The following is a 24751-nucleotide window of genomic DNA, read 5'->3' as shown; positions in this document are numbered from 1 at the left end:
GTGCAGTATTGCTTCATTAATACAATTCTGATCCTTTTATCCTCCTAGGAAGCGGTCAGTCTGTTCCCAGCAGTAGTCTGACAACCCCCAGCCATGTCAATCTGTCTCCTAATACAGTTCCGGATTTCTCCTACTCCAGCAGTGAAGATGAATTCTATGATGCTGATGAGTTCTACCAGAGCACTTCGTCCCCAAAACGATGCATGGAGTAAGTCAGGTTCCTGTTTGGTTTCTTGCCGCCTCCTCCTCCTGCTATATTAAGCCAACCAGGCCACACGCCATGTTCACTATAATAATGCCTACTATTTAAGTCAGAGGAATACAGCCATTTTTTTCTATACTTTTTTTTGGCCAACATGGACAATACAAGCCATTAGTAAAAGGAAAATTATAGGGGCGGTAAGTGTCATTAGGGCTTTAGCATACAGATTGCGCCAAAGAGAAGATTTTCTTCCTTCTGTAAGAAAATATATTTGCATAATTTTTTCCCTTTGATCATTGTCTGTAAGGGCCCATTCACACTATGGTATTAAATTTCCAGTGCAGAAGCCTCCCATTGCTTTCAATGGGATTCCGCTGTACCTTGCAGACTGTTCAGTTACTCTGATTCTAATCTAATTCTAGATTCCGGGCTCCCTTGAAATAATGACCGTATTTATTCTTTTGCCGGAATTCCGTGCAGATTGCATTGCCGTGTACGGGCCGTCATAACGGCAATTGATTTAGGCGGTTTCCCGCTGCATATGGTGTGGATTGTTGGGGCCTATTCACACTACTGAAATACAGTAGTTTAAATGGGCCTAATGCTTCGTACAACAGCCCGATACACGTTGTATCAGAATGCATCAAAGCTAATGAAAGTAAAAGGGGTCACGTCTCAACGCAACAGAAACATGCAAAAACCTATTATGTATGTTTTTTGTATTCCATATGGAAACTGCTCCAAAACTTCTTCACAAATCTGCCACTTCTAAGCGTAGCCTAGACCTGCCGGCAGGTGAATATATAATCATATAAATGACATCTATTTGTAATCTCCAGCAATGTTTCACAGTCGCTGCCACTTTCTGGTTGCAAATACAACCCTATTTATTAGATGGGATGAAGCCGTGCAACATGGCGATCTATGACCACGTCACCTGTCTTTAGTCCAGTGTTTCCCAACCAGGGTGCCTCTGGCTGTTGCAGAACTACAACTCCCAGCATGCCCGGACAGCCAACGGCTGGGAGTTCTAGTTTTGCAACAGCTGGAGGCACCCAGGTTGGGAAACACTGCTTAAAGGGGTACTCTTCCCCTGGACATCTTATCCCCTATCCATGGCCACGCCCCTTTCATACACTTGCATTAATGGGGCGAGGCGTGATGTCACGAGGGGGCGGATCCATGACATCACAAATCGCCGGCCTATTTATCGTCCACGGAGCAAAGTTAGCTCCGTAGAGCTGATGACTCAGGGGGCTGCAGGATAAATCGGAGGGTTCCCAGCAGCAGGACCCCCGCGATCAGACATTTTATCCTTGGATAGGGGATAAGATGTCTAGGGGCGGAGTACCCCTTTAAGCCTCTGCCACCTTCATCATAGAGTGGTCATTGCCACTATAAATTTATAATGAAAATGTAGTCGTTGAGTTATTCCCCATTTGTTGTACACAGCAAGTCTGTAATGCTTTGCCATTTCAGAAGGTGAAATACCCATTCTCACGGATTGTGTATGTCTCTGCATTCCATACAGAAACTGATCCAAAAATGAATCCCAATTCTGCCACTTCTGAACGTGACCTAGATCTGCCGGTAGATGAATATGTAGTCATAGGAATCACATCCATTTGTGATTTCCAGCAACGTTTGCACAGTCCAGGAAAGTAAAGCGTAAACAAAACCAACTCCTCCCAAAGTGACCCAGAAAAGCCAGATCCTGGTTCTAAAGTACAAATTCCAATGACTGAACTGACCCTTTGTTGGACTGATTATAAACAAAAACACACGAGTAAATAAAACATTAGGTCATAAACCTGTTTAAAAGAAAAAAACATTTACGCAGATCTGCCCTGATAGTATGGCTCTCTGCAGCTGCTTTATTTAGTTTTAGAATTTGAGAACCGGAAAGTAGAACCTGGTAATTGGTTCTGAAGGCACCAAAATGTCATCCAAAAATAGGAAAAAGTGAGGATTAAAGAAAAATAAGTAGATAACTAATATAGATAAAACAAGTCCTTACATATAAAAGTAATAAAGATCTGCTAGAAGCTGTAATCACTGTCTATGTCAGTGTTTCCCAACCAGAGTGCCTCCAGCTGTTGCAAAACTACAACTCCCAGCATGCCCGGACAGCCGTTGGCTGTCCGGGCATGCTGGGAGTTGTAGTTTTGCAACAGCTGGAGGCACTCTGTTTCTGAAACAATGGTTTATGTAGAGGACAGGAGCTTCTTCAGGGTCCTATACAGTACACACAGTGTCCCAAATGGAGCCACCCTTACTTTGTGTCCAAAGGAGCGGCTAACCCTGGCATAGGTAAGGAGTAGTACAGAAATTGTAGTTCCTCCCTGTACTGTAGGGGGCGCTACCAGACAGCCATTCAGTGCATGCACTTCAGTAATAGAGGTGATTAAGGGAACACTTAAACAACACAATGTAACTCCAAGTCAATGACACTTCTGTGAAATCACACTGTCCACTCAGGAAGCAACACTGATTGACAATCAATTTCACATGCTGTTGTGCAAATGGAACAGACAACAGGTGGAAATTATAGGCAACTAGCAAGACACCCCCAATAAAGGAGTGGTTCTGCAGGTGGTGACCACAGACCACTTCTCAGTTCCTATGCTTCCTGGCTGATGTTTTGGTCACTTTTGAATGCTGGCGGTGCTTTCACTCTAGTGGTAGTATAAGACGGAGTCTACTACCCACACAAGTGGCTTGGCTAGGGCAGCTCATCCAGGATGGCACATTAATGTGAGCTGTGGCAAGAAGGTTTGCTGTGTCTGTCAGCGTAGTGTCCAGAGCATGGAGGCGCTACCAGGAGACAGGCCAGTACATCAGGAGACGTAGAGAAGGCCGTAGAAGGGCAAAAACCCAGCAGCAGGACTGCTACCTCTGCCTTTGTGTAAGGAGGAGCAGGAGGAGCACTGCCAGAGCCCTGCAAAATGACCTCCAGCAGGCCACAAATGTGCATGTGTCCACTCAAATGGTCAGAAATAGACTCCATGAGGGTGGTATGAGGGCCCGACGTCCACAGGTGGGGGTTGTGCTTACAGCCCAATACCATGCAGGACGTTTGGCATGTGCCAGAGAACACCAAAGATTGGCAAATTTGCCACTGGCGCCCTGTGCTCTTCACAGATTAAAGCAGGTTCTCACTGAGCACATGTGACAGACGTGAAGGAGTGTGGCGACGCTGTGGAGAATGTTCTTTTGCCTGCAACATTCTCCAGCATGACGGTGGGTCAGTAATGGTGTGGGGTGGCATTTCTTTGGGGGGCCTTACAGCCAGTGTGCTTGCCAGAGGTAGCCTGACTGCCATTTGGTACCAAGATGAGATCCTCAGACCCCTTGTGAGACCATATGCTGGTGCGGTTGGCCCTGGGTTCCTCCTAATGCAAGACAATGCTAGGACCTTATGTGACTGGAGTGGGTCAGCAGTTCCTGCAAGAGGAAGGCATTGATGCTATGGACTGGCCCGCTCCCAGACCTGAATCCGATTGAGCACATCTGGGACATCATGTCTCGCTCCATCCACCAACGCCACGTTGCACTACAGACTGTCCAGTAGTTGGCGGATGCTTTAGTCCAGGTCTAGGAGGACATCCCTCACGAGATCATCCGCCACTTCATCAGGAGCATGCGCAGGCGTTGTAGGGAGGTCATATGGGCACGTGGAGGCCACACAAACTACCGAGACTCATTGTGACTTGTTTTAAGGACAATACATAAAGTTGGATCAGCCTGTAGTGTGGTTTTCCACTTTGATTTTGAGTGTGACTCCATATCCAGACCTCCATGGGTTGATAAATTTGATTTCCATTGATAATTTTTGTGTGATTTTGTTGTCAGCACATTCAACTATGTAAAGAGGAAAGTATTTCATACGATTAGTTCATTCATTCAGATCTAGGATGTGTTATCTTAGTGTTCCCTTCATTTTTTTTTTGAGCAGTGTATTTACTTGCTGTTAAAATTCTCAACCTTTTATATGTTTTTAATGAAAAAAAAAAAAAAGCGGCCACTAGGTGGCTCTGTTCTGTTCCCTGCCACAAGTCAGTTAGTTTGGTCTCCTCCCGGCCTGGCAGGAGACCAAACTCAGGAAGTGCGTGCGGGGCATGGAGAGGCACAGCTCTGGCAGGCTTCAGTGATGTCACGCCTGCTGGGGAACGCCCACTTTCTCCTGCCGGGAGCTCGCACAATGTGAGCAAGGGGAAAGTTATGATACACAGCTTTTTAAAGCTCAGAATTCAGGGCAGGAGGGGTGTTAGGAGTACTTAGGAGAAAAGAGTAATCCGGCACCAACGGCAGGTAAAAGGATCTACTTTTATTGAAACATAAATATAAAATACAAGCTGGGCACAGCAGCCTACGTGTTTCGAACAAGAATGTCCTTAGTCATGGCATAAAACAGCAATAACCAGTTCCTTTTTATATATCCATTTATCCAGTCACATGGTATTGCTGTTTAGAAAAAGCCAAAAAAGTACTTAGGGGATATAATCTGAGTTAATTTAGAAAATATGGTTTTATGACAGGTACTCTTTAACCCATTCACTGCTGGCAGTTTTCACACTATTGACAAACAGAAAATATCATATTCATAATTCCCCAATGTCATTTTCGCAAAAATCAGCGCCGCCTCCTTGACACTTGGCTGAGAAATAGGTGATTTTAGAAGTATGGCATCTACCATCAGCTTCAAGAAATGGACAGTTCTGGCTCTAATATTGTATCTGCGTCAAGCATTTAAAGCCATGTCCTATTACATATGTGCTCAGCATTTATTTATTTTTATTTTTAAATAAAAATTTTTGTTTTCTAATATAAAATACAGTAATCCAGAGTGACAGTAGAACAGGCATGGGTATTGCAGTAGCGACTTACATAGTAACACCAGATGAATTGTTCTGAGTGTCGTCAGCAACAAGTGACTCGCTATGGAAGTACCAGGCAAATAACCAGACTCTAGAAATGGTGGACAGCTCAGTTCAAGTACTTAATGAAGGAGTCCTAGGGACTCCTAAAAACCGAAGCAGTCTCCTTAGGCTATCAAACAATTAGATAAACAGTCAAACAGAGAATGATCGGCATTTGTTTTGTTTTTAATGTGAATAATGGACAACCTTAGCCAGTTAAAATTCCTTGCGATCTGTACTATTTATTGGTTCTCTATTCTATTTTCTAGTCTCTGTTTTGTTTACAGTGCCTAAGCCAGTGTTTTCCAACCAGGGTGCCTTCAGCTGTTGCAAAACTACAACTCCCAGCATTCTGTCCGGGCATCCTGGGAGTTGGAGATTTGCAACAGCAGGAGGCACCCTGGTTGGAAAACACTGGGCTAAGCAGACGCTTAAATCTCTATGGTTACAGACTACAAATGAACACTTTGTAGTCTTCAGCAGGGCTGTGGAGTCTGAGTCGGGCGAAATTTGGGGTACCTGGAGTCGGAGTCTGCACCGACTCAGACTCCTACAAAATTTAGATTGGAATAAAAAAAAAAAAAGCAAGTTTAAATGTCCCAATTCACAAAAAGTTATAATTAATGACTTCTCTACTGTAAGACTAAAGATCAATGCATGCAGTGCCTCACGTAACCGCAAAACGAACTCGTTAAGTGACCGCGAAGAAACATGCTTTTCATGTGCTCTACTATATGACACACAATGCACAATTAGGAGCAGCAATACTTATACTTTCCATACTGTTGTGTTCTGCTGTTACAGGGAACCCATGGGTAACCTAGCCTCTCACTGATAAGGGATTAAGTAAATATGTTTTTGCAGGACTAGAGACACTTTTATAAGTGAAGGGAATGGAGGGTCAAAAGTTCAAGACTGAAGCTGTAAACCATTGGAAAAACTGCTGCCATTCAGCTAAGGCTGTAAAAACTTGTAAACTCTATTGTAAGCTTAAAGGGGTACTCCACCCCTAGACATCTTATCCCCTATCGCTGCGGCACCGCGAGTTCGCTCTGTGCGTAATGACGGGCGATACAGGGGCCGTAGCATCGTTAAGTCACGGCCCCACCCCTCGTGATGTCACAGCGCACCCTCTCAATAAAAGTCTGGGAGGGGGAGTGGCGGTCGTCACGCCCCCCGCCATAGACTTGAATGAAGGGGGGGTGTGATGTCACGAGGGGCGGAGCCATGATATCACGCTGCTCCGTCCCCTGTATCGCCCGTCATTACGCACAGAGCGAACTCGCTCTGTGTAGTAATGAAAGCGCGGTGCCGCAGCGGCGATCCCGGGGGTCCCCAGCAGTGGGACTCGGCGATCTGACATCTTATCCCCTATCCTTTGGATAGGGGATAAGATGTCTAGGGGCAGAGTACCCCTTTAAACTTTAAACATGACTATGGGATTCTACTAGGGAAATCATGTTTTATAATAAATGCCCCTTCCTGGATCCTCCCACTGCCCTATCTTCAGCAGCAGATCAGCACACAAACTGTTCAATACAGTAGACTGTTGGCTTCCCAGCCAGTAGTCCTGTGGTAATGACATGTATGTTGCCTTTCTTTCCTTCAAGGAATGTATAAAATATATTTGCATATTAATACAGAGGAGTCGGAAGTACAAAAATCTCCGGAGTTGGAACATTTATCTACCGACTCCACAGCCCTGGTCTTCAGCTATACTCCCTTTCATCTGTTTAGTAAAGACCCTATTACATGGGGCAATTATCAGCGAAACAGGCCTATTCCCTGTGTAATGGGGCCAGAGATCAACAGTCAATGAGTTAATGCTTATTCCTTGGCTGCTCTGGTTATTTTGGACCACCAAAAAATACAGCGGTACATCTCCCCATTTAGCAATTGTTCACATGGCCCTCCTTACTGAGCCATAGGGTTCTTATTCTTGCTAACCTGTTGCATTTAACAATGTACAGAAATCTTACTGCCAGCATTTGGACACAACTTACTTGCTTGTTGTTATTTATATGTGCGTTGTGTATTATACCGTTTGTATGTGTGTGTTGTATGTATGTATGTATGTATGTATATATATATATATATATATATATATATATATATATATATATATTTTATAAATACACACAGAAAAAAAATTATATGTGTTGTTTCATGGCCTATTCTAAACATTATGCTTCTCTGTTTTTGCTGCAAGACTTCTGTCTAGCTGGTAAGGATCCATGTACATTTCAGACATGAATTTACATTATCTGGAGCTATGTGGATGCGATGACCTCTCACTAATGACTTTTATAATTAAGCTTGCCCCGCATCATACATTGAAATGTCACAGCTATTAATCTTTATGTCTAGCAGACACATTGACATATTGGTTTTTATAGTGTGAACCACTCATTTCTATATCTGTACAAGGGAATAATCTTTACAAAATATCATACATTTCCTCATCCACGGTTCTGCCTTCCGCAAATTGGTTGATATGTTGACTTTGGTTTATGGGGGCAGCATGATGAGATTTTTTGGGTTTGTGTTGATCACTAAGGAGATACTATTTATTTGCATTTTTTACCGGGAGAGTCTTTGAATTGCAGGGTAAGGCAGGTTTATAGAGGTGGAGAGGTTGAATCCTGTAACCTGTGAAACTCTGGGGTGAATGTTTGGAAGTTTCCTGCGTTATTGCTAGGCAATTTAAATATACTGGGGCAGATTTAAAATTGCAGATGCACTAGTTCTGGTGAAGTTAGTGTCAAAAATAAAACAGGCTACATGCCTTGCACCACATTTATTCTGTCTTTTAGACACTTTTTGTGCCCCCTTAATAAAAAAGCCTTGCTTAGCAGTAACGGGCATTACTTGAGAGGTAAGAGGTTTGTGGTCTATGAAGGTGAACAACTGGGCACAGAGGCAAAGGTCCAAGCGTGTCAGCAATTGACCTGTTATTAAAACCGATGGGTTTCCGACCCCTGCTCTAACATCTCCTTGTAGTGCAGTATTTTTCAAACAGTGTGCCTCCAGCTGTTGCAAAACTTCACCTCCCAGCATGCCCAGACAGCCAAAGCATAATGAGGCATGTAGGCAGACACGAAGAAAACCCAGCACACATGTCAGATAATCTCTTCCATTCATGAAATCCCCTTCCCTTTCTTGTGGGATTTCACCCAGAATGGTCAGTGAGGCCCTTTTTATACAAAACTGTGTACAGTCCTGTTACGCATTGATCGTCATAAGTTACAGTGTATATATGTATAGGTGTGTGTGTATATGTACGTATATATACATGATTATATCAAACAATATGTGTTGTCATCGTTACAGTATATTAATCTTTGTTACACTACTTTTCATAAATCCCCACATTTACTGTATAATTCTATGCCTGTGCTTCCCAACCAGGGTGCCTCCAGCTGTTGCAAAATTACAACTCCCAGCATGCCCGGACAGCCGATGGCATTCTGGGAGTTGTAGTTTTGCAACAGCTGGAGGCACTCTGGTTGGGAGACACTGTTCTATGCTATGCATACGATAGTGATGTTAATGTAGCTCTCTATTACCCAGAGTCTCTTCTTGCTTATGCTTTGTTTCCTTTACCAACAAAATTGCTTTGTCAAATGTTTATTTTTAGATTTCTGATTATAAAACATCCTGCTTGGCATTGATCATCTATTTTGGCTTCCACAAAGACTGGTTTATCATGCTGGTAGCCAGTGAAAATCTTTAATTTGGTACAGGGGTAATTGCGTTGGTGACTAGGCATGCTGAGACTTCTAGTGTCATGTCTGGGGGAAGGGGTCATAGATAGCTTATGACATGATCTAAAACTGAATACGTTTTTTTTCTGTACAGCTCGTCGGAGTCTGCGGCAGCCCTAACGCACAGCAGCACGGGGACCAGTCTGAAGAGGCCGGACACTACAGAATCCCTCAATTCCTCCATGTCAAATGGGACCAATGGTAGGTGGTGACAAAAACCTCGATAACTGCAGGAGCTGCATGGAGTTTTTTTGTTTTTGTTTTTTGTAGGATGATTTTCCATATTTCCACTAGAATAAATTTGGCTGTATGCAACTCAAAGTAACCCTATAGTCTGCTCTGTTAAATTTGGAAAGTCAAAGGAAATGTATATATTTTTATTATTATTATTATTAATAATAATAATTATAATAATAATTATTATAATTATTATTTATTATAATAATAATTAATTATTATAATAAAATAATAATACATAATACATTTATAAACTTTATTTCAATTGTTCTTTGAACAAGAACAATTGAAATAAAGTTTTTTGTTTATATATATATATATAATTTTTTTTTGCAGCAGGTCACCATATGTAATCAGATTGTTCAACACACACAGGGCTTAAGAGCATAGGGATGCAAGGCTTCCTGTGCTAAAGCTTTTCTAAGCTTTGAACTATATGCTTCTGTACGTTTTAAAGTGTAGGTTTTGTGGAAGAGAGAGGGTCAAAATGCTGCTGCTGCTGCAGAAAAGATGCTGTGCCAGAATGTGTCTGTGATGGCCGTAGCATGTTGTCTCCCTCCTTTACACACAAGTTGCTCTGTGAACTGCACATAAGAACAGTACAGCATAGGACCTATACGAATGTAGGAGAGGTGTCAAGCCATCCGCAGGGGTTTACAGGTTGCTTGACTTGGCCGCTGTATTTTGGGTTTTTCTTTTCATTAGCTCCCTCTGCTGGACATTACTGGGAAATATGAAAAAATATAACTTTTTTTATATTTCCTTACCAGTAGAAAAAAGGTCATTGAAATTTTTTTTTACACATGATTTCATTGTCAAAATGGAAAATCTAAAAATAAAATATTGGATGACGTATTCCCTTTAATACCACAGCATCCTAAATCAGTATACTGAGTACTTAGCAAGATGAATTGCAGATTTTCCTCGTTGACTTCACCCGAGAAGTAAAAAAAAAATCTGCTATGAAATGTATTGAAGTGGCTTATGCAGCAAAATCTGCAACTGCAGACTCTAAGCCAGTGTTTCCCAACTAGGGTGCCTCCAGCTGTTGCAAAACAACAACACCCAGCATGCCCGGACAGCCTTCGGCTGTCCGGGCATGCTGGGAGTTGTAGTTTTGGAATAGCTGGAGGCACACTGCTTGGGAAACACTGCTCTAAACACACGGGAATTTATCGTAAACACAGATTCGATACCTGCTGTACAAACCTTTGTTGTGCCAAAACTCATCATGTGGTGTATGTCACATTAGCAAAATTTGTTCCAATTTTAGTGCACCAACCGACACATATTCAAGCCACACCTCCTGCAAGCACACAGCAAGAAAAGTGAAATCAAAGTAGTGCAAAATTAGATAACTTTGGCGCAAGTTCATGTGCAAAATAACACAGCGCATTCAATTTAGCAGGTGCACGCCAGTTGATAAATCCTTCCCCTTAATATGGGAACACTGAACAGCCTCCTCCCGCCAGCGGGAGGGTGGAGGTGAGCGCGTCTCTAGGGAATAACTCAAAAAGTAGCTGAGTACCCCTTTAAAGAACAAGTATCATGTTAAAAACGTATCCCCTATCCGAAGGATAGGGAAAAAGTTTTAGATCGTAGGGGGTTAGAAAGCTGGGGCCCCCCCGCGATCTCCTGTTTAGAGCCCCAGCTCTCCAATACAGCGGCGCGTCATGACCCCTACCTGAAGCGGGGGCCACCACGCCCCCTCCATATACCTCTATGGGAGAGCCCTTCGGCAATTTTTGGCTCTCCCATAGAACTATATAGAGGGAGCTTGGTGGCCCCCGCTTCAGGCAGGGGTCATGATGCGCGATTTAAAACTTAAAGGGGTTATCAACTGGCTCCAGAAAGTTAAACAGATTTGTAAATTACTTCTATTAAAAAATCTTAATCTGTTCAGTACTTATGAGCTGCTGAAGTTGAGTTGTTCTTTTCTGTCTAAGTGCTCTCTGATGACACGTGTCTTGGGAACCGCCCAGTTTAGAAGCAAATGCCCATAGCAAACCTCTTCTACTCTGTGCAGTTCCCGAGACAAGCAGAGATGTCAGCAGAGAGCACTGTTGCCAGACAGAAAACAACAACTCAAATTCAGCAGCTGATAATTATTGAAAGGATTAAGATTTTTTAATAGAAGTAATTTACAAATCTGTTTAACTTTCTGGAGCCAGTTGATATAAAGAAAAAAGTTTTCCTGGAATACCCCTTTAACCCCTATCCTTCAAGTTTTTGTTTTTTACACATAATACATCTTTAATGCTGTTTTTGGCCGACTGCGATCTCTCCAATCACCCAATTGTGTTTTTGCATGCAACTTTGTGATGTCCAGAACACAGTGTGTCTCCAGCTGTTGCAAAACTACAACTCCCAGCATGCCTGGACAGCCAAAGGCTGGAGAAGACGCTGCCATGACATGACATTTAACAAATTATAAGCCTGGCAATTTCCTTTGGAAACTATTTATGTATTAAAATCGCTTTCATCTCGTTTTAACTTCCTAATTGTTTTCTTATAGATCAGTTTGACACTCAGGATGATCGTGACGATGATGGGGAAGGAGAATCGGTGGAGGAGCACAAGAGCGTTATCATGCATCTCCTGTCTCAGGTCCGCTTGGGCATGGACCTCACTAAGGTGAGAATTAGATTTCATCACAACATCATCCCTCAAACCAAGGCTCACACTGTGTGCTTTCTACTTGTTTGGAACCAGCCGCACAAAAAACAGGATATGTTCAAAAACATGTTCCTTGCAGACGTGGTTAATGGGAGGTTTGTGTCTGTGCCAAACTTTAAAACTTTAGCTGCTGGTTCTTCTTGCAGTCATCTTGAGTTAACTGAGTATTAGCATTAGATTACATGAGGATTAAAGGGAACCAAGCATTAGATTTTACCACATATAACGCTTGGCAACACGTGAGATATATATATATATATATATATATATATTACACACACACACACACATACAGTTTTCTTCTTTACAGCGGGACAGTTATCAGCCTCCCCGCTACCCTCTCTCACTGGGACGGGGACACCGTTTCTCTGCACAAGAGTGCCTGAGCCAATCACAGCCCGGGTCACATTCTGCTACAGGGGCACTGTTTTCTTCATAAGTAGTCCCCTGTGCAGGGTGCTATACTTACCTAGAGCCGCTGATCTGGCCACAGTGACACCCCCGCTCTGCTCCATTTGATAAGGCAGAAGAGCTATGATGAGGGCGGTCACTCACACCAAGAGGGGTCATCACTTTAGCCGGAGCAGCGGACCTAGGTAAAGATGACTCCCCGCCCAGGGGACTTCTTACTGGGCCAGCGGGGTACAGTTTCAAAGAGAAACGTCTCCCGGGGATGGTGAGGAAGAGGATTTTACCACATATAGTTATATATGGTAAAATCTGATGCTTTGTTTCCTTTGAACTGCTGGTGCTTAGTAGACATGTCCTTTATCAGCCCAAATTTTTTCTTTTTTTATGCAGGTTGTTCTCCCAACATTTATCCTTGAAAGAAGATCTTTGCTGGAGATGTATGCTGATTTCTTTGCGCATCCAGACCTGTTTGTAAGGTATTTGTTTTATGAAGACTTTATAAAAGTACAGATTCCCTAAGTTGTGTTACTTTTCCATCAGGTTTCTTCAGTTTGTTTATGACTAGAATTGCAATTCATTACTTTTTCCAGGAAAAAAGTTTAAATCTGAATGTATCATCATGGATCCTGTAACAACTGAAGCTAAGACACCGGGATCTAGCTTGATTGTTACATGTGTAAATAAAGCATTACTGCCATTTAAAAAAAACTACTTTTGATCTGACTCCTACATGCAGGAGACCGGCTCCATTGCAAGTCTATTGAACCCATCTCCTGCAGTAGAGACTGATCAAGGAGCAAGTTGGGTGGTTTATAATCTCCAGATATAGCTGGGAGAAGCGCATAGCTATATCTGGAGATTGGTGGGGGTCTCAGCACTGAGACCCCGACCAATCAATAATATTGACAGTAACTCTTTTAGTCACATTGAACTGTAGTGGTTAATAGACAATATGAAAAATGTTTGTGCCATGAATTTTGGGATGAATAATGTTGTGTGTGGTTTCTTTTTAGTATTGGTGACCACAAAGATCCCAAAGATCGGATGGTTCAGGTGGTCAGATGGTACCTGTCTGCATTCCATGCTGGCAGAAAGGGCTCTGTGGCAAAGAAGCCTTACAATCCCATCCTAGGAGAAGTCTTCCAGTGTCATTGGGACCTACCGGGACAGGAAAATGAAGACACTGTGAGTTATTTTTGCTGCAAATTACCATTAGGGTAAGGTCACACATAGCGTTTACACAGCCTGTCTCATGCTGCGCAGTGGGAATTAAGCTTCGTATTCTCATGGATAGTAGGATAAATCCGATTTATCCTACTATCCGTGTCCAGGTTTTTCTATGTTGCCCTTGTCTTAGGTGTTATATGCATGTATATTATGTACTGTTACTTGGCATGTTTCATTGTAGCGGTTTACACTCACCACATATGGGTATAGTCTACTTTCTGCATGTGCTCTGGTGCCTTTGTACTTTTGTATGTTTTTTAACCTTTTGAATTTAATTAAAAAAATATATATTTGTGTTTTGGTATCTTGTGTTTGGTGCACTATTTTTTTAATTTTGGTGTAGCATCTTCTATGTGCACCTCTACCTACGTGTGTTATAGGGTGTTGTCTAATATCGGTAATGAGCCCCTGTACCATAGTAAAATAAAAAAAAAATCCTGGAATACCCCTTTAACACTGAAGCATTTTTTTATGTTTCCAATTGATAACTTGTAATTAATATTTGATATGGGACGACTGCTTCATTGCCTTAGCAGGAATAATGTTTGATTTTGCCTATGACAGCATACTAATCTTTCAAATTTTTTTAGGAGACGGTTTCTGAAGGACCAGTTCCTTGGGCTTCCAAAAATAATGTGACTTTTGTGTCCGAGCAGGTCTCGCACCATCCCCCAAGTAAGTTACAGTTTTGCTTATCACTTTTATTTATAAATCATGTTTTTGTTATTGTTCAAGGCATTTAGTAAAGTTTTCCATTCCCAGGTAACGTTGGTCTTACAATATGGTGCATGTAGGTAGATAGAATACATGTTTTAACTGGCACAAATTGGGTCAATTTAACAAAGATTTGTGTTGATGGTGAATCAGGGTTGCCATTTATCCTGCCGTCACAGCATGATTGGAGTTACACTTTAAAGAATCCCAGTACATGTTCTTTTGATGTCATCTTGGGACACTAATAAGTGGGAATTACATTCTGAGTTTATTAACATTGCATTTGCGTCACGAGTTATTAGAGGTATATGTCAGGAGGAATTTCCCACATGTACCTCCAAGAGATCCCACTGTAAATACACAATGGTGTCTGTCGCCCATAGACTCCCATATTAGGGCATGCTTACATTAAGATTGTGCCCTCTGGGGCACATACAGTATATGTCTGCAACGTGTCAAATTGGGATGATGAAGTATGTAAGCAAAAGACAGACACAGGACCCATTGACTTAAGTGGCCCAAACGCAGTCAGCTGACTATATTCGGGGTCATTTCCCGAACATGTTTACATGTTTTGACTCTGACTCAATAGTGGAGCACGAGAGCCTTTTGTGTCTGGGTCATTTCCCAAAAGCATGCATGTTTGACTTTGACACAAAAGCATATCATGCTGCTCTAATCGAGTCAAAACACCTACACGTTTAGGAAATTACTCAGACAGTCACTAGATGACTACATTCTGACCAGTGGTGCTCATGCCCTTCTGTGCTCACATACGTCTGCATCACATTGTTGACAGAATGCTGACATATACATGCCACAGAGGGCACAATCACGGGAACTTGACCTTTACAATATATACCACCCAGATTTTTATTTTTTTAATGGGATGTCTATGTATGAAAATACACAGTCCTAGTGCTGGGCGGTATACCGGTTCATACAGAAAAACAAAATGTTTTTCCTGTACGATATGAATTTTTCCCATACCGCAATACCGGTTGGGAATGAATTATCAGCCGAAGCGCGCTGTCCCCACATTGGGGAACTAATCATATGTGACCCTCAGGCGCTGTTCTGCTTCTCCCCCCCCCCCCCCCAAATGAACTAATCATATGTCACCCACAAGTGCCGCTCTCTTCCACCTCCTGTGAGTTGCGGGCCGCTGGCACTGGAACTCTGTACTGTACTACATATTCCTTGTGCCCAGGCTGCAAAAAATAAACTTTAACTCGCCGTCAGCCTATTACCGGCAGCAGCGATGTCCCACCTCAGCCGGTGATAGGCTGAGTGCACTGTCATGTAAGGAGCCGGCCAAGTAACATGAATAGTTCTCCGATGTGGGGGACAGCGCAGTTCTGAGCTGATAATCTGGGGGGGGGGGTTGTTTAGAGAAGCAGCGCCCACCGGTCACATGATTGGGGGGGGGATACCGTTAAATACCGTGGAACCGCCATAACTTACAAGAATACTGTGATACACATTTTTGGTCATACCGTCCAGCTCTACACAGTCCGTCCAGTGGGGGAAAAAGAATACTGACCTATACCTATACTGACCTATACCATCCGGAGGCCAAAACATCAATCCTATGATCTCCGACGGGTAACTAGAGGTCTGTAGATACATTTTGACATATTTCGGGAGCTTTTCCAGTGCACATGTACAATGCAGATGCAGGATGAAAGCAGCTGTATAGAACATTACAGCACTATTGTAAATGACATTCTCTTTATGGTAAGTGTTTGCTGGGTACATCTGTCTTTGTCACAGTAAAAGATTAGTGCAGGGCGGCTCCTCTGGAGTCAGCATTCATGTCTCTGTGAAAGTGTTATCTAAATGGCTGCAAGATGGATGTGCTGTCTGGAGATCTGTGTTTTTAGTCAGTGTTTTGGTCTGCTGAAAACCTCACGTATGTCTGTTCTAATCGAAGTATATTAGTTCTGACACAATCCAAACATTGACATATATGTAGGCTTATTGGCTTCTTGCGAGGCTGGAGCAATGAAGAAATGAACGATGTTGAATAATTTAGAAATTATTTATTGTTAATTATTATTTGTATTTTTGATACCAAAGGCTGTCCAGGCATGCTGGGAGTTATAGTTTTGCAACAGCTGGAAGCATCATGGTTGGAAAACAATGGTATAAATGAAAGACTATTAATAGGGATATAGCTTCACTTTGTGATGAGTCTGAGCCTAGAGGTTAAAGGGGTTATCCAGGAAAACTCTTTTTTTTTTTTTTTATGTATCAACTGGCTCCAGAAAGTTAAACAGATTTGTAAATTACTTCTATTAAAAAATCTTAATCCTTCCAATAGTTATTAGCTTCTGAAGTTGAGCTGCTGTTTTCTGTCTAACTGCTTTCTGATGACTCACGTCCCGGGAGCTGTCCAGCTCCTATGGGGATATTCTCCCATCATGCACAGCTCCCGGGACGTGACATCATCATTGAGCAGTAAGACAGAAAACTTCAGAAGCTAATAACTATTGGAAGGATTAAGATTTTTTTAATAGAAGTAATTTACAAATCTGTTTAACTTTCCAGGGCCAGTTGATATATATAAAAAAAAGTTTTTGCCTGGAATACCCCTTTAATCCTTTCAGTACTTATGAGCTTCTGAAGTTAAGGTTGTTCTTTTCTGTCTAAGGGCTCTCTGATGACACGTGTCTCGGAAACCACCCAGTTTAGAAGCAAATCCCCATAGCAAACCTCTTCTAAACTGGGCGGTTCCCGAGACACTCGTCATCAGAGAGCACTCAGACAGAAAAGAACAACCTTAACTTCAGAAGCTCATAAGTACTGAAAGGATTAAGATTTTTTTTAATAGAAGTCATTTACAAATCTGTTTAACTTTCTGGAGCCAGTTGAGATATATATATATATATATATATATATATATATATAATATATATATATATAAGTTTTTTCCTGGATAACCCCTTTAAACTTGAGAATACATAGGTCACAGTGCTGTTTCAGTGCGGCACCCTGTTCAGTCTTTCCTGGCCACCTGATGTGCAGGGATCTATAGTTGGGCCCCATTCATTTTAAGGAGCTCTGGGGCATTTAACTGCAAAATTACCATTGCAGCTTCTTTATTCTCAGGATTAGGGAGGGACCCATGGTCAGTCCCTTACCTATCCTTGTAAAATGCCTTTACTTTAACCCCTTTGGGACGGAGCCCATTATGACCCTAAGGACGGGAGTATTTTTTTCAAATCTGATATCTATCACTTTATGCATTAATAACTCTGGGATGCTTTTACTTATAAATTTGATTCCGAGATTATTTTTTCGTGACATATTCTACTTTGTTAGTGGAAAATTTTCGACGATACTTGCATCATTTCTTTGAAGCTCTCTGCTTGTAAGGAAAAGGGACATGTCAAATAAATTACATATTGATTCACATATACATTATGTCTACTTTATGTTTGCATCATAGAGTTGACATGTTTTTACTTTTTGAAGACACCAGAGGGCTTCAAAGTATAGCAGCAATTTTCCAATTTTTCACGAAAATGTCAAAATCAGAATTTTTCAAGGGGTAAAAGGTAAAAGGCCCCCCAAAACTTGTAATTCATTTTCTCTCGAATAAGGAAATACCTCATATGTGGATGTAAAGTGCTCTGTGGGTGCACTAGAGGCCTCAGAAGGGAAGGAGCGACAATGGGATTTTGAATAGCGAATTTTGCTGAAATGGTTTTTGGGGGCATGTCGCATTTAGGAAGCCCCCATGATGTCAGAACAGTAAAAAAATAAAAAATAAACACATGGCATACTATTTTGGAAATTACACCCCCCAAGAAACGTAACAAGGGGTAAATTGAGTCGTTATACCCCACAGGTGATTGACAAACTTTCGTTAAAATGGGACGTAAAAATGAAAAATTTGATTTTTAACATTAAAATGCTGGTGCTACCCCAAACTTTTCATTTTCACAAGAAGTAATAGGGGAAAATGCCCCCCAAAATTTGTAACCCCATTTCTCTCGAGTAAGGAAATACCTCATATGTGGATGTTAAGTGCTCTGTGGTTGCACTAGAAGGCTCAGAAGGGAAGGAGTGACGTCTGGCTTTTGGAGAGCGAATTTTGCTGAAATGGTTTTTGGAGGGCATGTCGCATTTAGGAAGCCCCCATGATGCCAGAGCAGTAAAAAAATAAAATAAATAAATAAACCACATGGCATACTATTTTGGAAACTACACCCCTCAAGGAAGGTAACAAGGGGTAAAGTGAGCTTTAACACCTCACAGGTGATTAACGAACTTTCGTTAAAGTGGAACGTAAGAATAAAATAATTATGCCAAATTTTTCATTCCCCCAAAAATTTGTAACCCCATTTCTTCTGAGTATGGAAATACCCCATATGTGGATGTAAAGTGCTCTGCGGGCGCACTACAATGCTCAGAAGAGAAGGAGTGCCATTGAGCTTTTGGAGAGATAATTTGGTTGGAGTAGAAGTCCGGGGCCATGTGCATTTACAAGGCCCCCCCCCCCACACACACACACACACACACGTGACCCCATTTTGGAAACTACACCCCTAACGGATTGTAATAAGGGGTGTAGTGAGCATTTTCACCCCACTAGCGTTTCACAGACTTTTGGAACAGTGGGCTTTGCAAATGAAAAATAACATTTTTAATTTTCACGGACCACTGTTCCAAAAATCTGTCAGACACCTGTGGGGTGTAAATGCTCACTGCACCCCTTATTCATTTCTGTGGGGTGTAGTTTCCAAAATGAGGTCACGTGTGTGTGTGTGTGGGGTGGTCCATTGTTCAGGCACTATGGGGGCTTTGTAAACACACATGGCCTTCAATTTCGGACACATTCTCTCTCCAAAAGCCCAATGGCGCTCTTTCTCTTCTGAGCATTGTAGTTCGCCCGCAGAGCACTTCACATCCACATATGGGGTATGTTCTTACTCAGAAGAAATGGGGCTACAAATTTTGTGGGGCTTTTTCCTATTCTCCCTTGTGAAAATGAAAAATGTAGGGTAAGACCAGCATTGTAGTGAAAAAATATATATATTTTTTTCATTTTCACATCCAACTTTAACGAAAATTCGTCAAACACCTGTGGAGTATTAAAGGGGTATTCCAGGCAAAACTTTTTTTTATATATATCAACTGGCTCCGGAAAGTTAAACAGATTTGTTAATTACTTCTATAAAAAAATCTTAATCCTTCCAATAGTTATCAGCTTCTAAAGTTTTCTGTCTAACTGCTCAATGATGATGTCACGTCCCGGGAGCTGTGCATGATGGGAGAATATCCCCATAGGAACTGCACCACTCCCGGGACATGAGTCATCAGAGAGCAGTTAGACAGAAAACAGCAACTCAACTTCAGAAGCTAATAACTATTGGAAGGATTAAGATTTTTTAATAGAAGTAATTTACAAATCTGTTTAACTTTCCGGAGCTAGTTGATATATATAAAAAAAAGTTTTGGCCTGGAATACCCTTTTAAGGCTCACTATAACCCTTGTTACATTCCGTGAGGGTGGGGTGCCCCAAACCTTCAGCTGTTGCAAAATTACAACTCCCAGAATGCACTGACAGACCGTACATGCTGGGAGTTGTAGTTTTGCAACTTTTAGATGGCCACAGTGAAGATCACTTACCACTGCAGCCTACTACACTGCACTCCTCCTGATGTCTCCGCTGCCGCCCGATGGCCTCTCCCGCCGCTGCTGCCCGCCTCTCCGGTAAGCCGTGCTCCCCAGCTCCCCAGTGGTCTCCAAACTTTGGCCTTCCAGATGTTGCAAAACTACAACTCCCAGCATTCCCAGACAGCCAAAGGCTGTTTTGCAACTTTTAGAAGGCCACAGTGAAGATCACTTACCAGCGATCTTCACTGCAGCCTCCTCCACTACCGCACTTTCCGTCCGCACTCCTGATGTCGCCGCTGCTGCCCCAAAGCCGCCCCTCCAGTAAGCCGCTGCTCCCCGACACCCCCTTCGTCGCACTTGTTTCTCCCCCGCTCTGCCTAAACTTCGATCGGTGGGCAGAGCGGGGGAAATTAACTTTAACCCTCCCGCCCCCAACTGCCATTGGTCGGTCAGCCTGACCGACCAATGGCAGGGGATAGGAGGAGGTGGCACCCCTGCCATCTCGCTCCTATCCTTTAGCATGGTCGGAGCTGTTTCTGATAGCTTCGGCCACTGTTAATTTCCAGGCGATGGGGTCACCAGTGACCCGATTGGCCCGGAATCGCCGGTCTGAATTGACCAGCGATTTGCGGTGATCGCCGACATGGGGGGCATCCCGGTCCCCGTCCAGCGTCAGCAGGGACGAAATTCCCACGGACGTACAGGTACACCCTCCGTCCTTTAAAGGAAAACTGTCAGATATTTTCTCCCGCACTATCCACATGTACTGATGGATAGTGCGGGAGATGCTGATTCCAACTAGTGCGGGAGATGCTGATTCCAGCCGTTCGCCTGCAATTGTAGTTTTATTCTATGTGTATATCTTGCTGTAACTGGCACGGGCGGGGCTTCTGCAGCTAACTGGCACTGACATCAGCGCTGCTTATGAATATTCATCCCCCCTCCCTCCAGTTAGGAGCGGCGAAGAGAGGGAGAACTGGAGGGAGGGGGGATGAATATTCGTTAGCGGCGCTGACGGCAGTGCCAGTTAGCTGCAGAAGCCCCGCCTGTGCCAGTTACAGCAAGATATACACATAGAATAAAACTACAATTGTGGGTGAATGGCCGTTCGGATCCGGGTAAGGTAGGGCTCGTTGGAATCAGCATCTCCCGCATTATCCATCAGTACCTGTGGATAGTGCGGGAGAAAATATCTGACAGTTTTCCTTTAAAGTACCAGGACGTAAGGGTGTGCCTGTACACCCTCTGTCCCCAACAGGTTAAAAGATAGATCCCATCCTCTTTTAAGCCATCAAAACAGAATCACAGCTTTACTAACTTTACTACCCAAAAAATCTATTTGGATGTATGCAGTATCTTCTTATGATGGGAGAAAAGTTTGCTACGTTCACTAATCTACAAATATCCTGAATTATGTAAAGAGAAGTTTTCATTTAATACCATAGAATGGTGTTTCCCAACCAGGGTGCAACAGCTGGAGGCACCCTGGTTGGGAAACAATGCTGTACAATAATGTTTTGGCCCCTTTGAATGACTCTCCATGTCTGCCTGATGTAAAAACTATACCTTTTTTTCTTTAATCTGCAGTTTCAGCCTTTTATGCCGAATGTTATAACAAGAGGATACAGTTCAATGCCCACATTTGGACAAAGTCCAAATTCTTAGGGATGTCCATTGGAGTCCATAATATAGGGCAAGGTAAGGCAAAAACGATATTGCTATTTATCGGTAAAAATGGTGCAAACAGCTCCAACTCCAGCCAAAACTAAAACATGCCCTCCTTACTTACAGCTGGGCTCCCGTTTCGGAGATTGTGGGGGGTCCCAGCGGTCAGACCCTCCACGATCACCTGCTTATCCCATATCCTCTGTGTAGAGGATACGTTCGTTTTGGCTGGAGTTCTCCTTTAAACCTGTCTCTTCAGTACTTATGGTTTTACTATCTTCTCTCTAGGTTGTGTTTCCTGTTTAGATTATGATGAACACTACATCCTAACTTTCCCCAATGGTTATGGGAGGTGAGAAAAAAATATAAAACTGGACGGGCTAAAAGCTGCTTTTGAATCTTACTTTACCTTTCTATCTTGTAAAAAATGGTGGATAAAGAAATGTCTGTCTTCAGGTCCATACTCACTGTGCCTTGGGTGGAGCTGGGAGGAGAATGCAACATTAATTGTTCTAAGACTGGATACAGCGCCACTATCACCTTCCATACCAAACCCTTCTATGGTGGCAAGAAGCACAGAGTAACAGCGGAAATCTAGTAAGTGTAAAAAATAGCTGTAGGAAATTAGATTGGTAGATTTTGTACAAAAAATTTAAATATAGGATGTTGCAATTTTTGTAGGAGACAACAGACATACAGTGCATAGTGAAAGTATTTGGCCCCCTTGAACTTTTTCTACCTTTTGCCACATTTCAGGCTTCAAACATAAACATATAAAACTAATTTTTTTGTGAAGAATCAACAACAAGTGGGACACAATCATGAAGTGGAACAAAATTTATTGGATATTTCAAACTTTTTAACAATAAAAAACTGAAAAATTGGGCGTGCAAAATTATTCAGCCCCCTTAAGTTAATACTTTGTAGCGCCACCTTTTGCTGCGATTACAGCTGTAAGTCGCTTGGGGTATGTCTCTATCAGTTTTGCACATCGAGAGACTGAAATTTTTGCCCATTCCTCCTTGCAAAACAGCTGGAGCTCAGTGAGGTTGGATGGAGAGCGTTTGTGAACAGTAGTTTTCAGTTCTTTCCACAGATTCTTGATTGGATTCAGGTCTGGACTTTAACTTGGCCATTCTAACACCTGGATATGTTTATTTGTGAACCATTCCATTGTAGATTTTGCTTTATGTTTTGGATTGTTGTCTTGTTGGAAGACAAATCTCCGTCCCAGTCTCAGGTCTTTTGCATACTCCATCAGGTTTTCTTCCAGAATGGTCCTGTATTTGGCTCCATCCATCTTCCCATCAATTTTAACCATCTTCCCTGTCCCTGCTGAAGAAAAGCCCAAACCATGATGCTGCCACCACCATGTTTGACAGTGGGGATGGTGTATTCAGGGTGATGAGCTGTGTTGCTTTTATGCCAAACATAACGTTTTGCATTGTTGCCAAAAAGAAGTTCGATTTTGGTTTCATCTGACCAGAGCACCTTCTTCCACATGTTTGGTGTCTCCCAGGTGGCTTGTGGCAAACTTTAAGCGACACTTTTTATGAATATCTTTAAGAAATTGCTTTCTTCTTGCCACTCTTCCATAAAGGCCAGATTTGTGCAGTATACGAGTGATTGTTGTCCTATGGACAGAGTCTCCCACCTCAGCTGTAGATCTCTGCAGTTCATCCAGAGTGATCATGGGCCTCTTGGCTGCATCTCTGCAGTCTTCTCCTTGAATGAGCTGAAAGTTTAGAGGGACGGCCAGGTTTTCATAGATTTGCAGTGGTCTGATACTCCTTCCATTTCAATATTATCGCTTGCACAGTGCTCCTTGGGATGTTTAAAGCTTGGGAAATCTTTTTGTATCCAAATCTGGCTTTAAACTTCTCCACAACAGTAACTCGGACCGGCCTGGTTTGTTCTTTGTTCTTCATGATGCTCTCTGCGCTTTAAATGGACCTCTGAGACTATCACAGCGCAGGTGCATTTATACGGAGACTTGATTACACACAGGTGGATTCTATTTATCATCATTAGTCATTTAGGTCAACACTGGATCATTCAGAGAGCCTCACTGAACTTCTGGAGAGAGTTTGCTGCACTGAAAGTAAAGGGGCTGAATAATTTTGCACGCCCAATTTTTCAGTTTTTTCATTTGTTAACAAAGTTTGAAATATCTAATAAATTTCGTTCCACTTCATGATTGTGTCCCACTTGTTTGACTTTGACCCAAAAAATTACAGTTTTATATCTTTATGTTTGAAGCCTGAAATGTGGCAAAAGGTTGAAAAGTTCAAGGGGGCCGAATACTTTCACTATGCACTGTATATATAGATTGTCTGGGGAGTGACAGCCGGCTGAGGCAAGATATTGCTGCAGTTGATGATTGGTGAAGCAGGCTGTCACTCCCGAGACCATTTTGTCTCAGAAGGTGGGGGCCAGAGTACTCTGAAGTAAGAAGCAGATGGAGTCAGCACTCCTGTCTCAGGTGGTGCCCGCAGACCAGAAATGGAAGCAGGGTAATAGAAATGAAGTCTCGGCACTCACAAGTACTCTTGCAAAATCTTTCTGTGTTTATTCACACAAGTGGCATACAGAACGCGTTTCAGCTACACGCCGTTATCAACCGCAACGCGGTTGATAGCGGCATGTAGCCAAAACTCGTCCTGTATGCCACTTGTGTGAAAAAACACCTGTCAAGATAATGACCCATCAGTGTTGCCAACTCTGTGCTCTGTTAAAGGGCCAGTGCTAGATTACTAAATTAGAGTGGAAATGCTTCTTTTATCCAAATTAAAGTATTTTTGAATTTTTCTTTTTATTTATCTTTCTTTTATTTATCTATATGTATATATCCCCAAGCCAGTATAGTATATCACCTAATGAAGCTTAACATTTTTTTTTTCTTCAGCCCTCCCAATGACAAGAAATCTTTCTGTTCGGTGGAAGGAGAGTGGAATGGCGTCATGTATGCCAAATATGCAAATGGGGTAATGAATTGGTTTTCTATAGAAATTTTTATTATTCTATACTTTGCGGTCATAGGACTGCAGATAACTCTCACTATAGAGCTAAGGTAAGTTAAAGGGAATAGAAAAACAGAGCTAATTTCTTCAAAAAAACAGCAACACCTGATTTTAGGTTGTGTTTGGTATTACAACATGGCTTTATTCACTTTAGCCCCTTAAGGACTCAGGGTTTTTTCCGTTTTTGCACTTTCGTTTTTTCCTCCTTACCTTTTAAAAATCATAACCCTTTCAATTTTCCACCTAAAAATCCATATTATGGCTTATTTTTTGCGTCGCCAATTCTACTT

General features: G+C 42.3%; 1 protein-coding gene across 8 annotated transcripts in view; it reads left to right on the top strand.

The window, feature by feature from the left end:
• OSBPL9 (oxysterol binding protein like 9) overlaps positions 1-24751 on the top strand; it is a 132432-nt gene that overhangs the window by 100165 nt on the left and 7516 nt on the right. For 6 of the 8 annotated variants that reach the window (XM_056532257.1, XM_056532254.1, XM_056532256.1 and 3 more), the window contains 11 exons: positions 49-208; positions 7331-7345; positions 8980-9086; positions 11638-11756; positions 12600-12685; positions 13223-13394; positions 14027-14111; positions 21364-21474; positions 21730-21793; positions 21898-22038; positions 24347-24425. In XM_056532257.1, coding sequence (XP_056388232.1) covers positions 49-208; positions 7331-7345; positions 8980-9086; positions 11638-11756; positions 12600-12685; positions 13223-13394; positions 14027-14111; positions 21364-21474; positions 21730-21793; positions 21898-22038; positions 24347-24425 — 1139 coding nt within the window. The remainder of the gene's footprint in view (positions 1-48; positions 209-7330; positions 7346-8979; positions 9087-11637; positions 11757-12599; positions 12686-13222; positions 13395-14026; positions 14112-21363; positions 21475-21729; positions 21794-21897; positions 22039-24346; positions 24426-24751) is intronic. The other 2 variants (XM_056532255.1, XM_056532253.1) reach the window with 1 other exon arrangement.

This window comes from Hyla sarda, chromosome 7 (assembly GCF_029499605.1).
Source record: "Hyla sarda isolate aHylSar1 chromosome 7, aHylSar1.hap1, whole genome shotgun sequence".
Taxonomy (NCBI): Eukaryota; Metazoa; Chordata; class Amphibia; order Anura; family Hylidae; genus Hyla; species Hyla sarda.
Note: the sequence above shows the minus strand (reverse complement) of the source record. Positions and strands in the feature narration are given on the sequence as shown.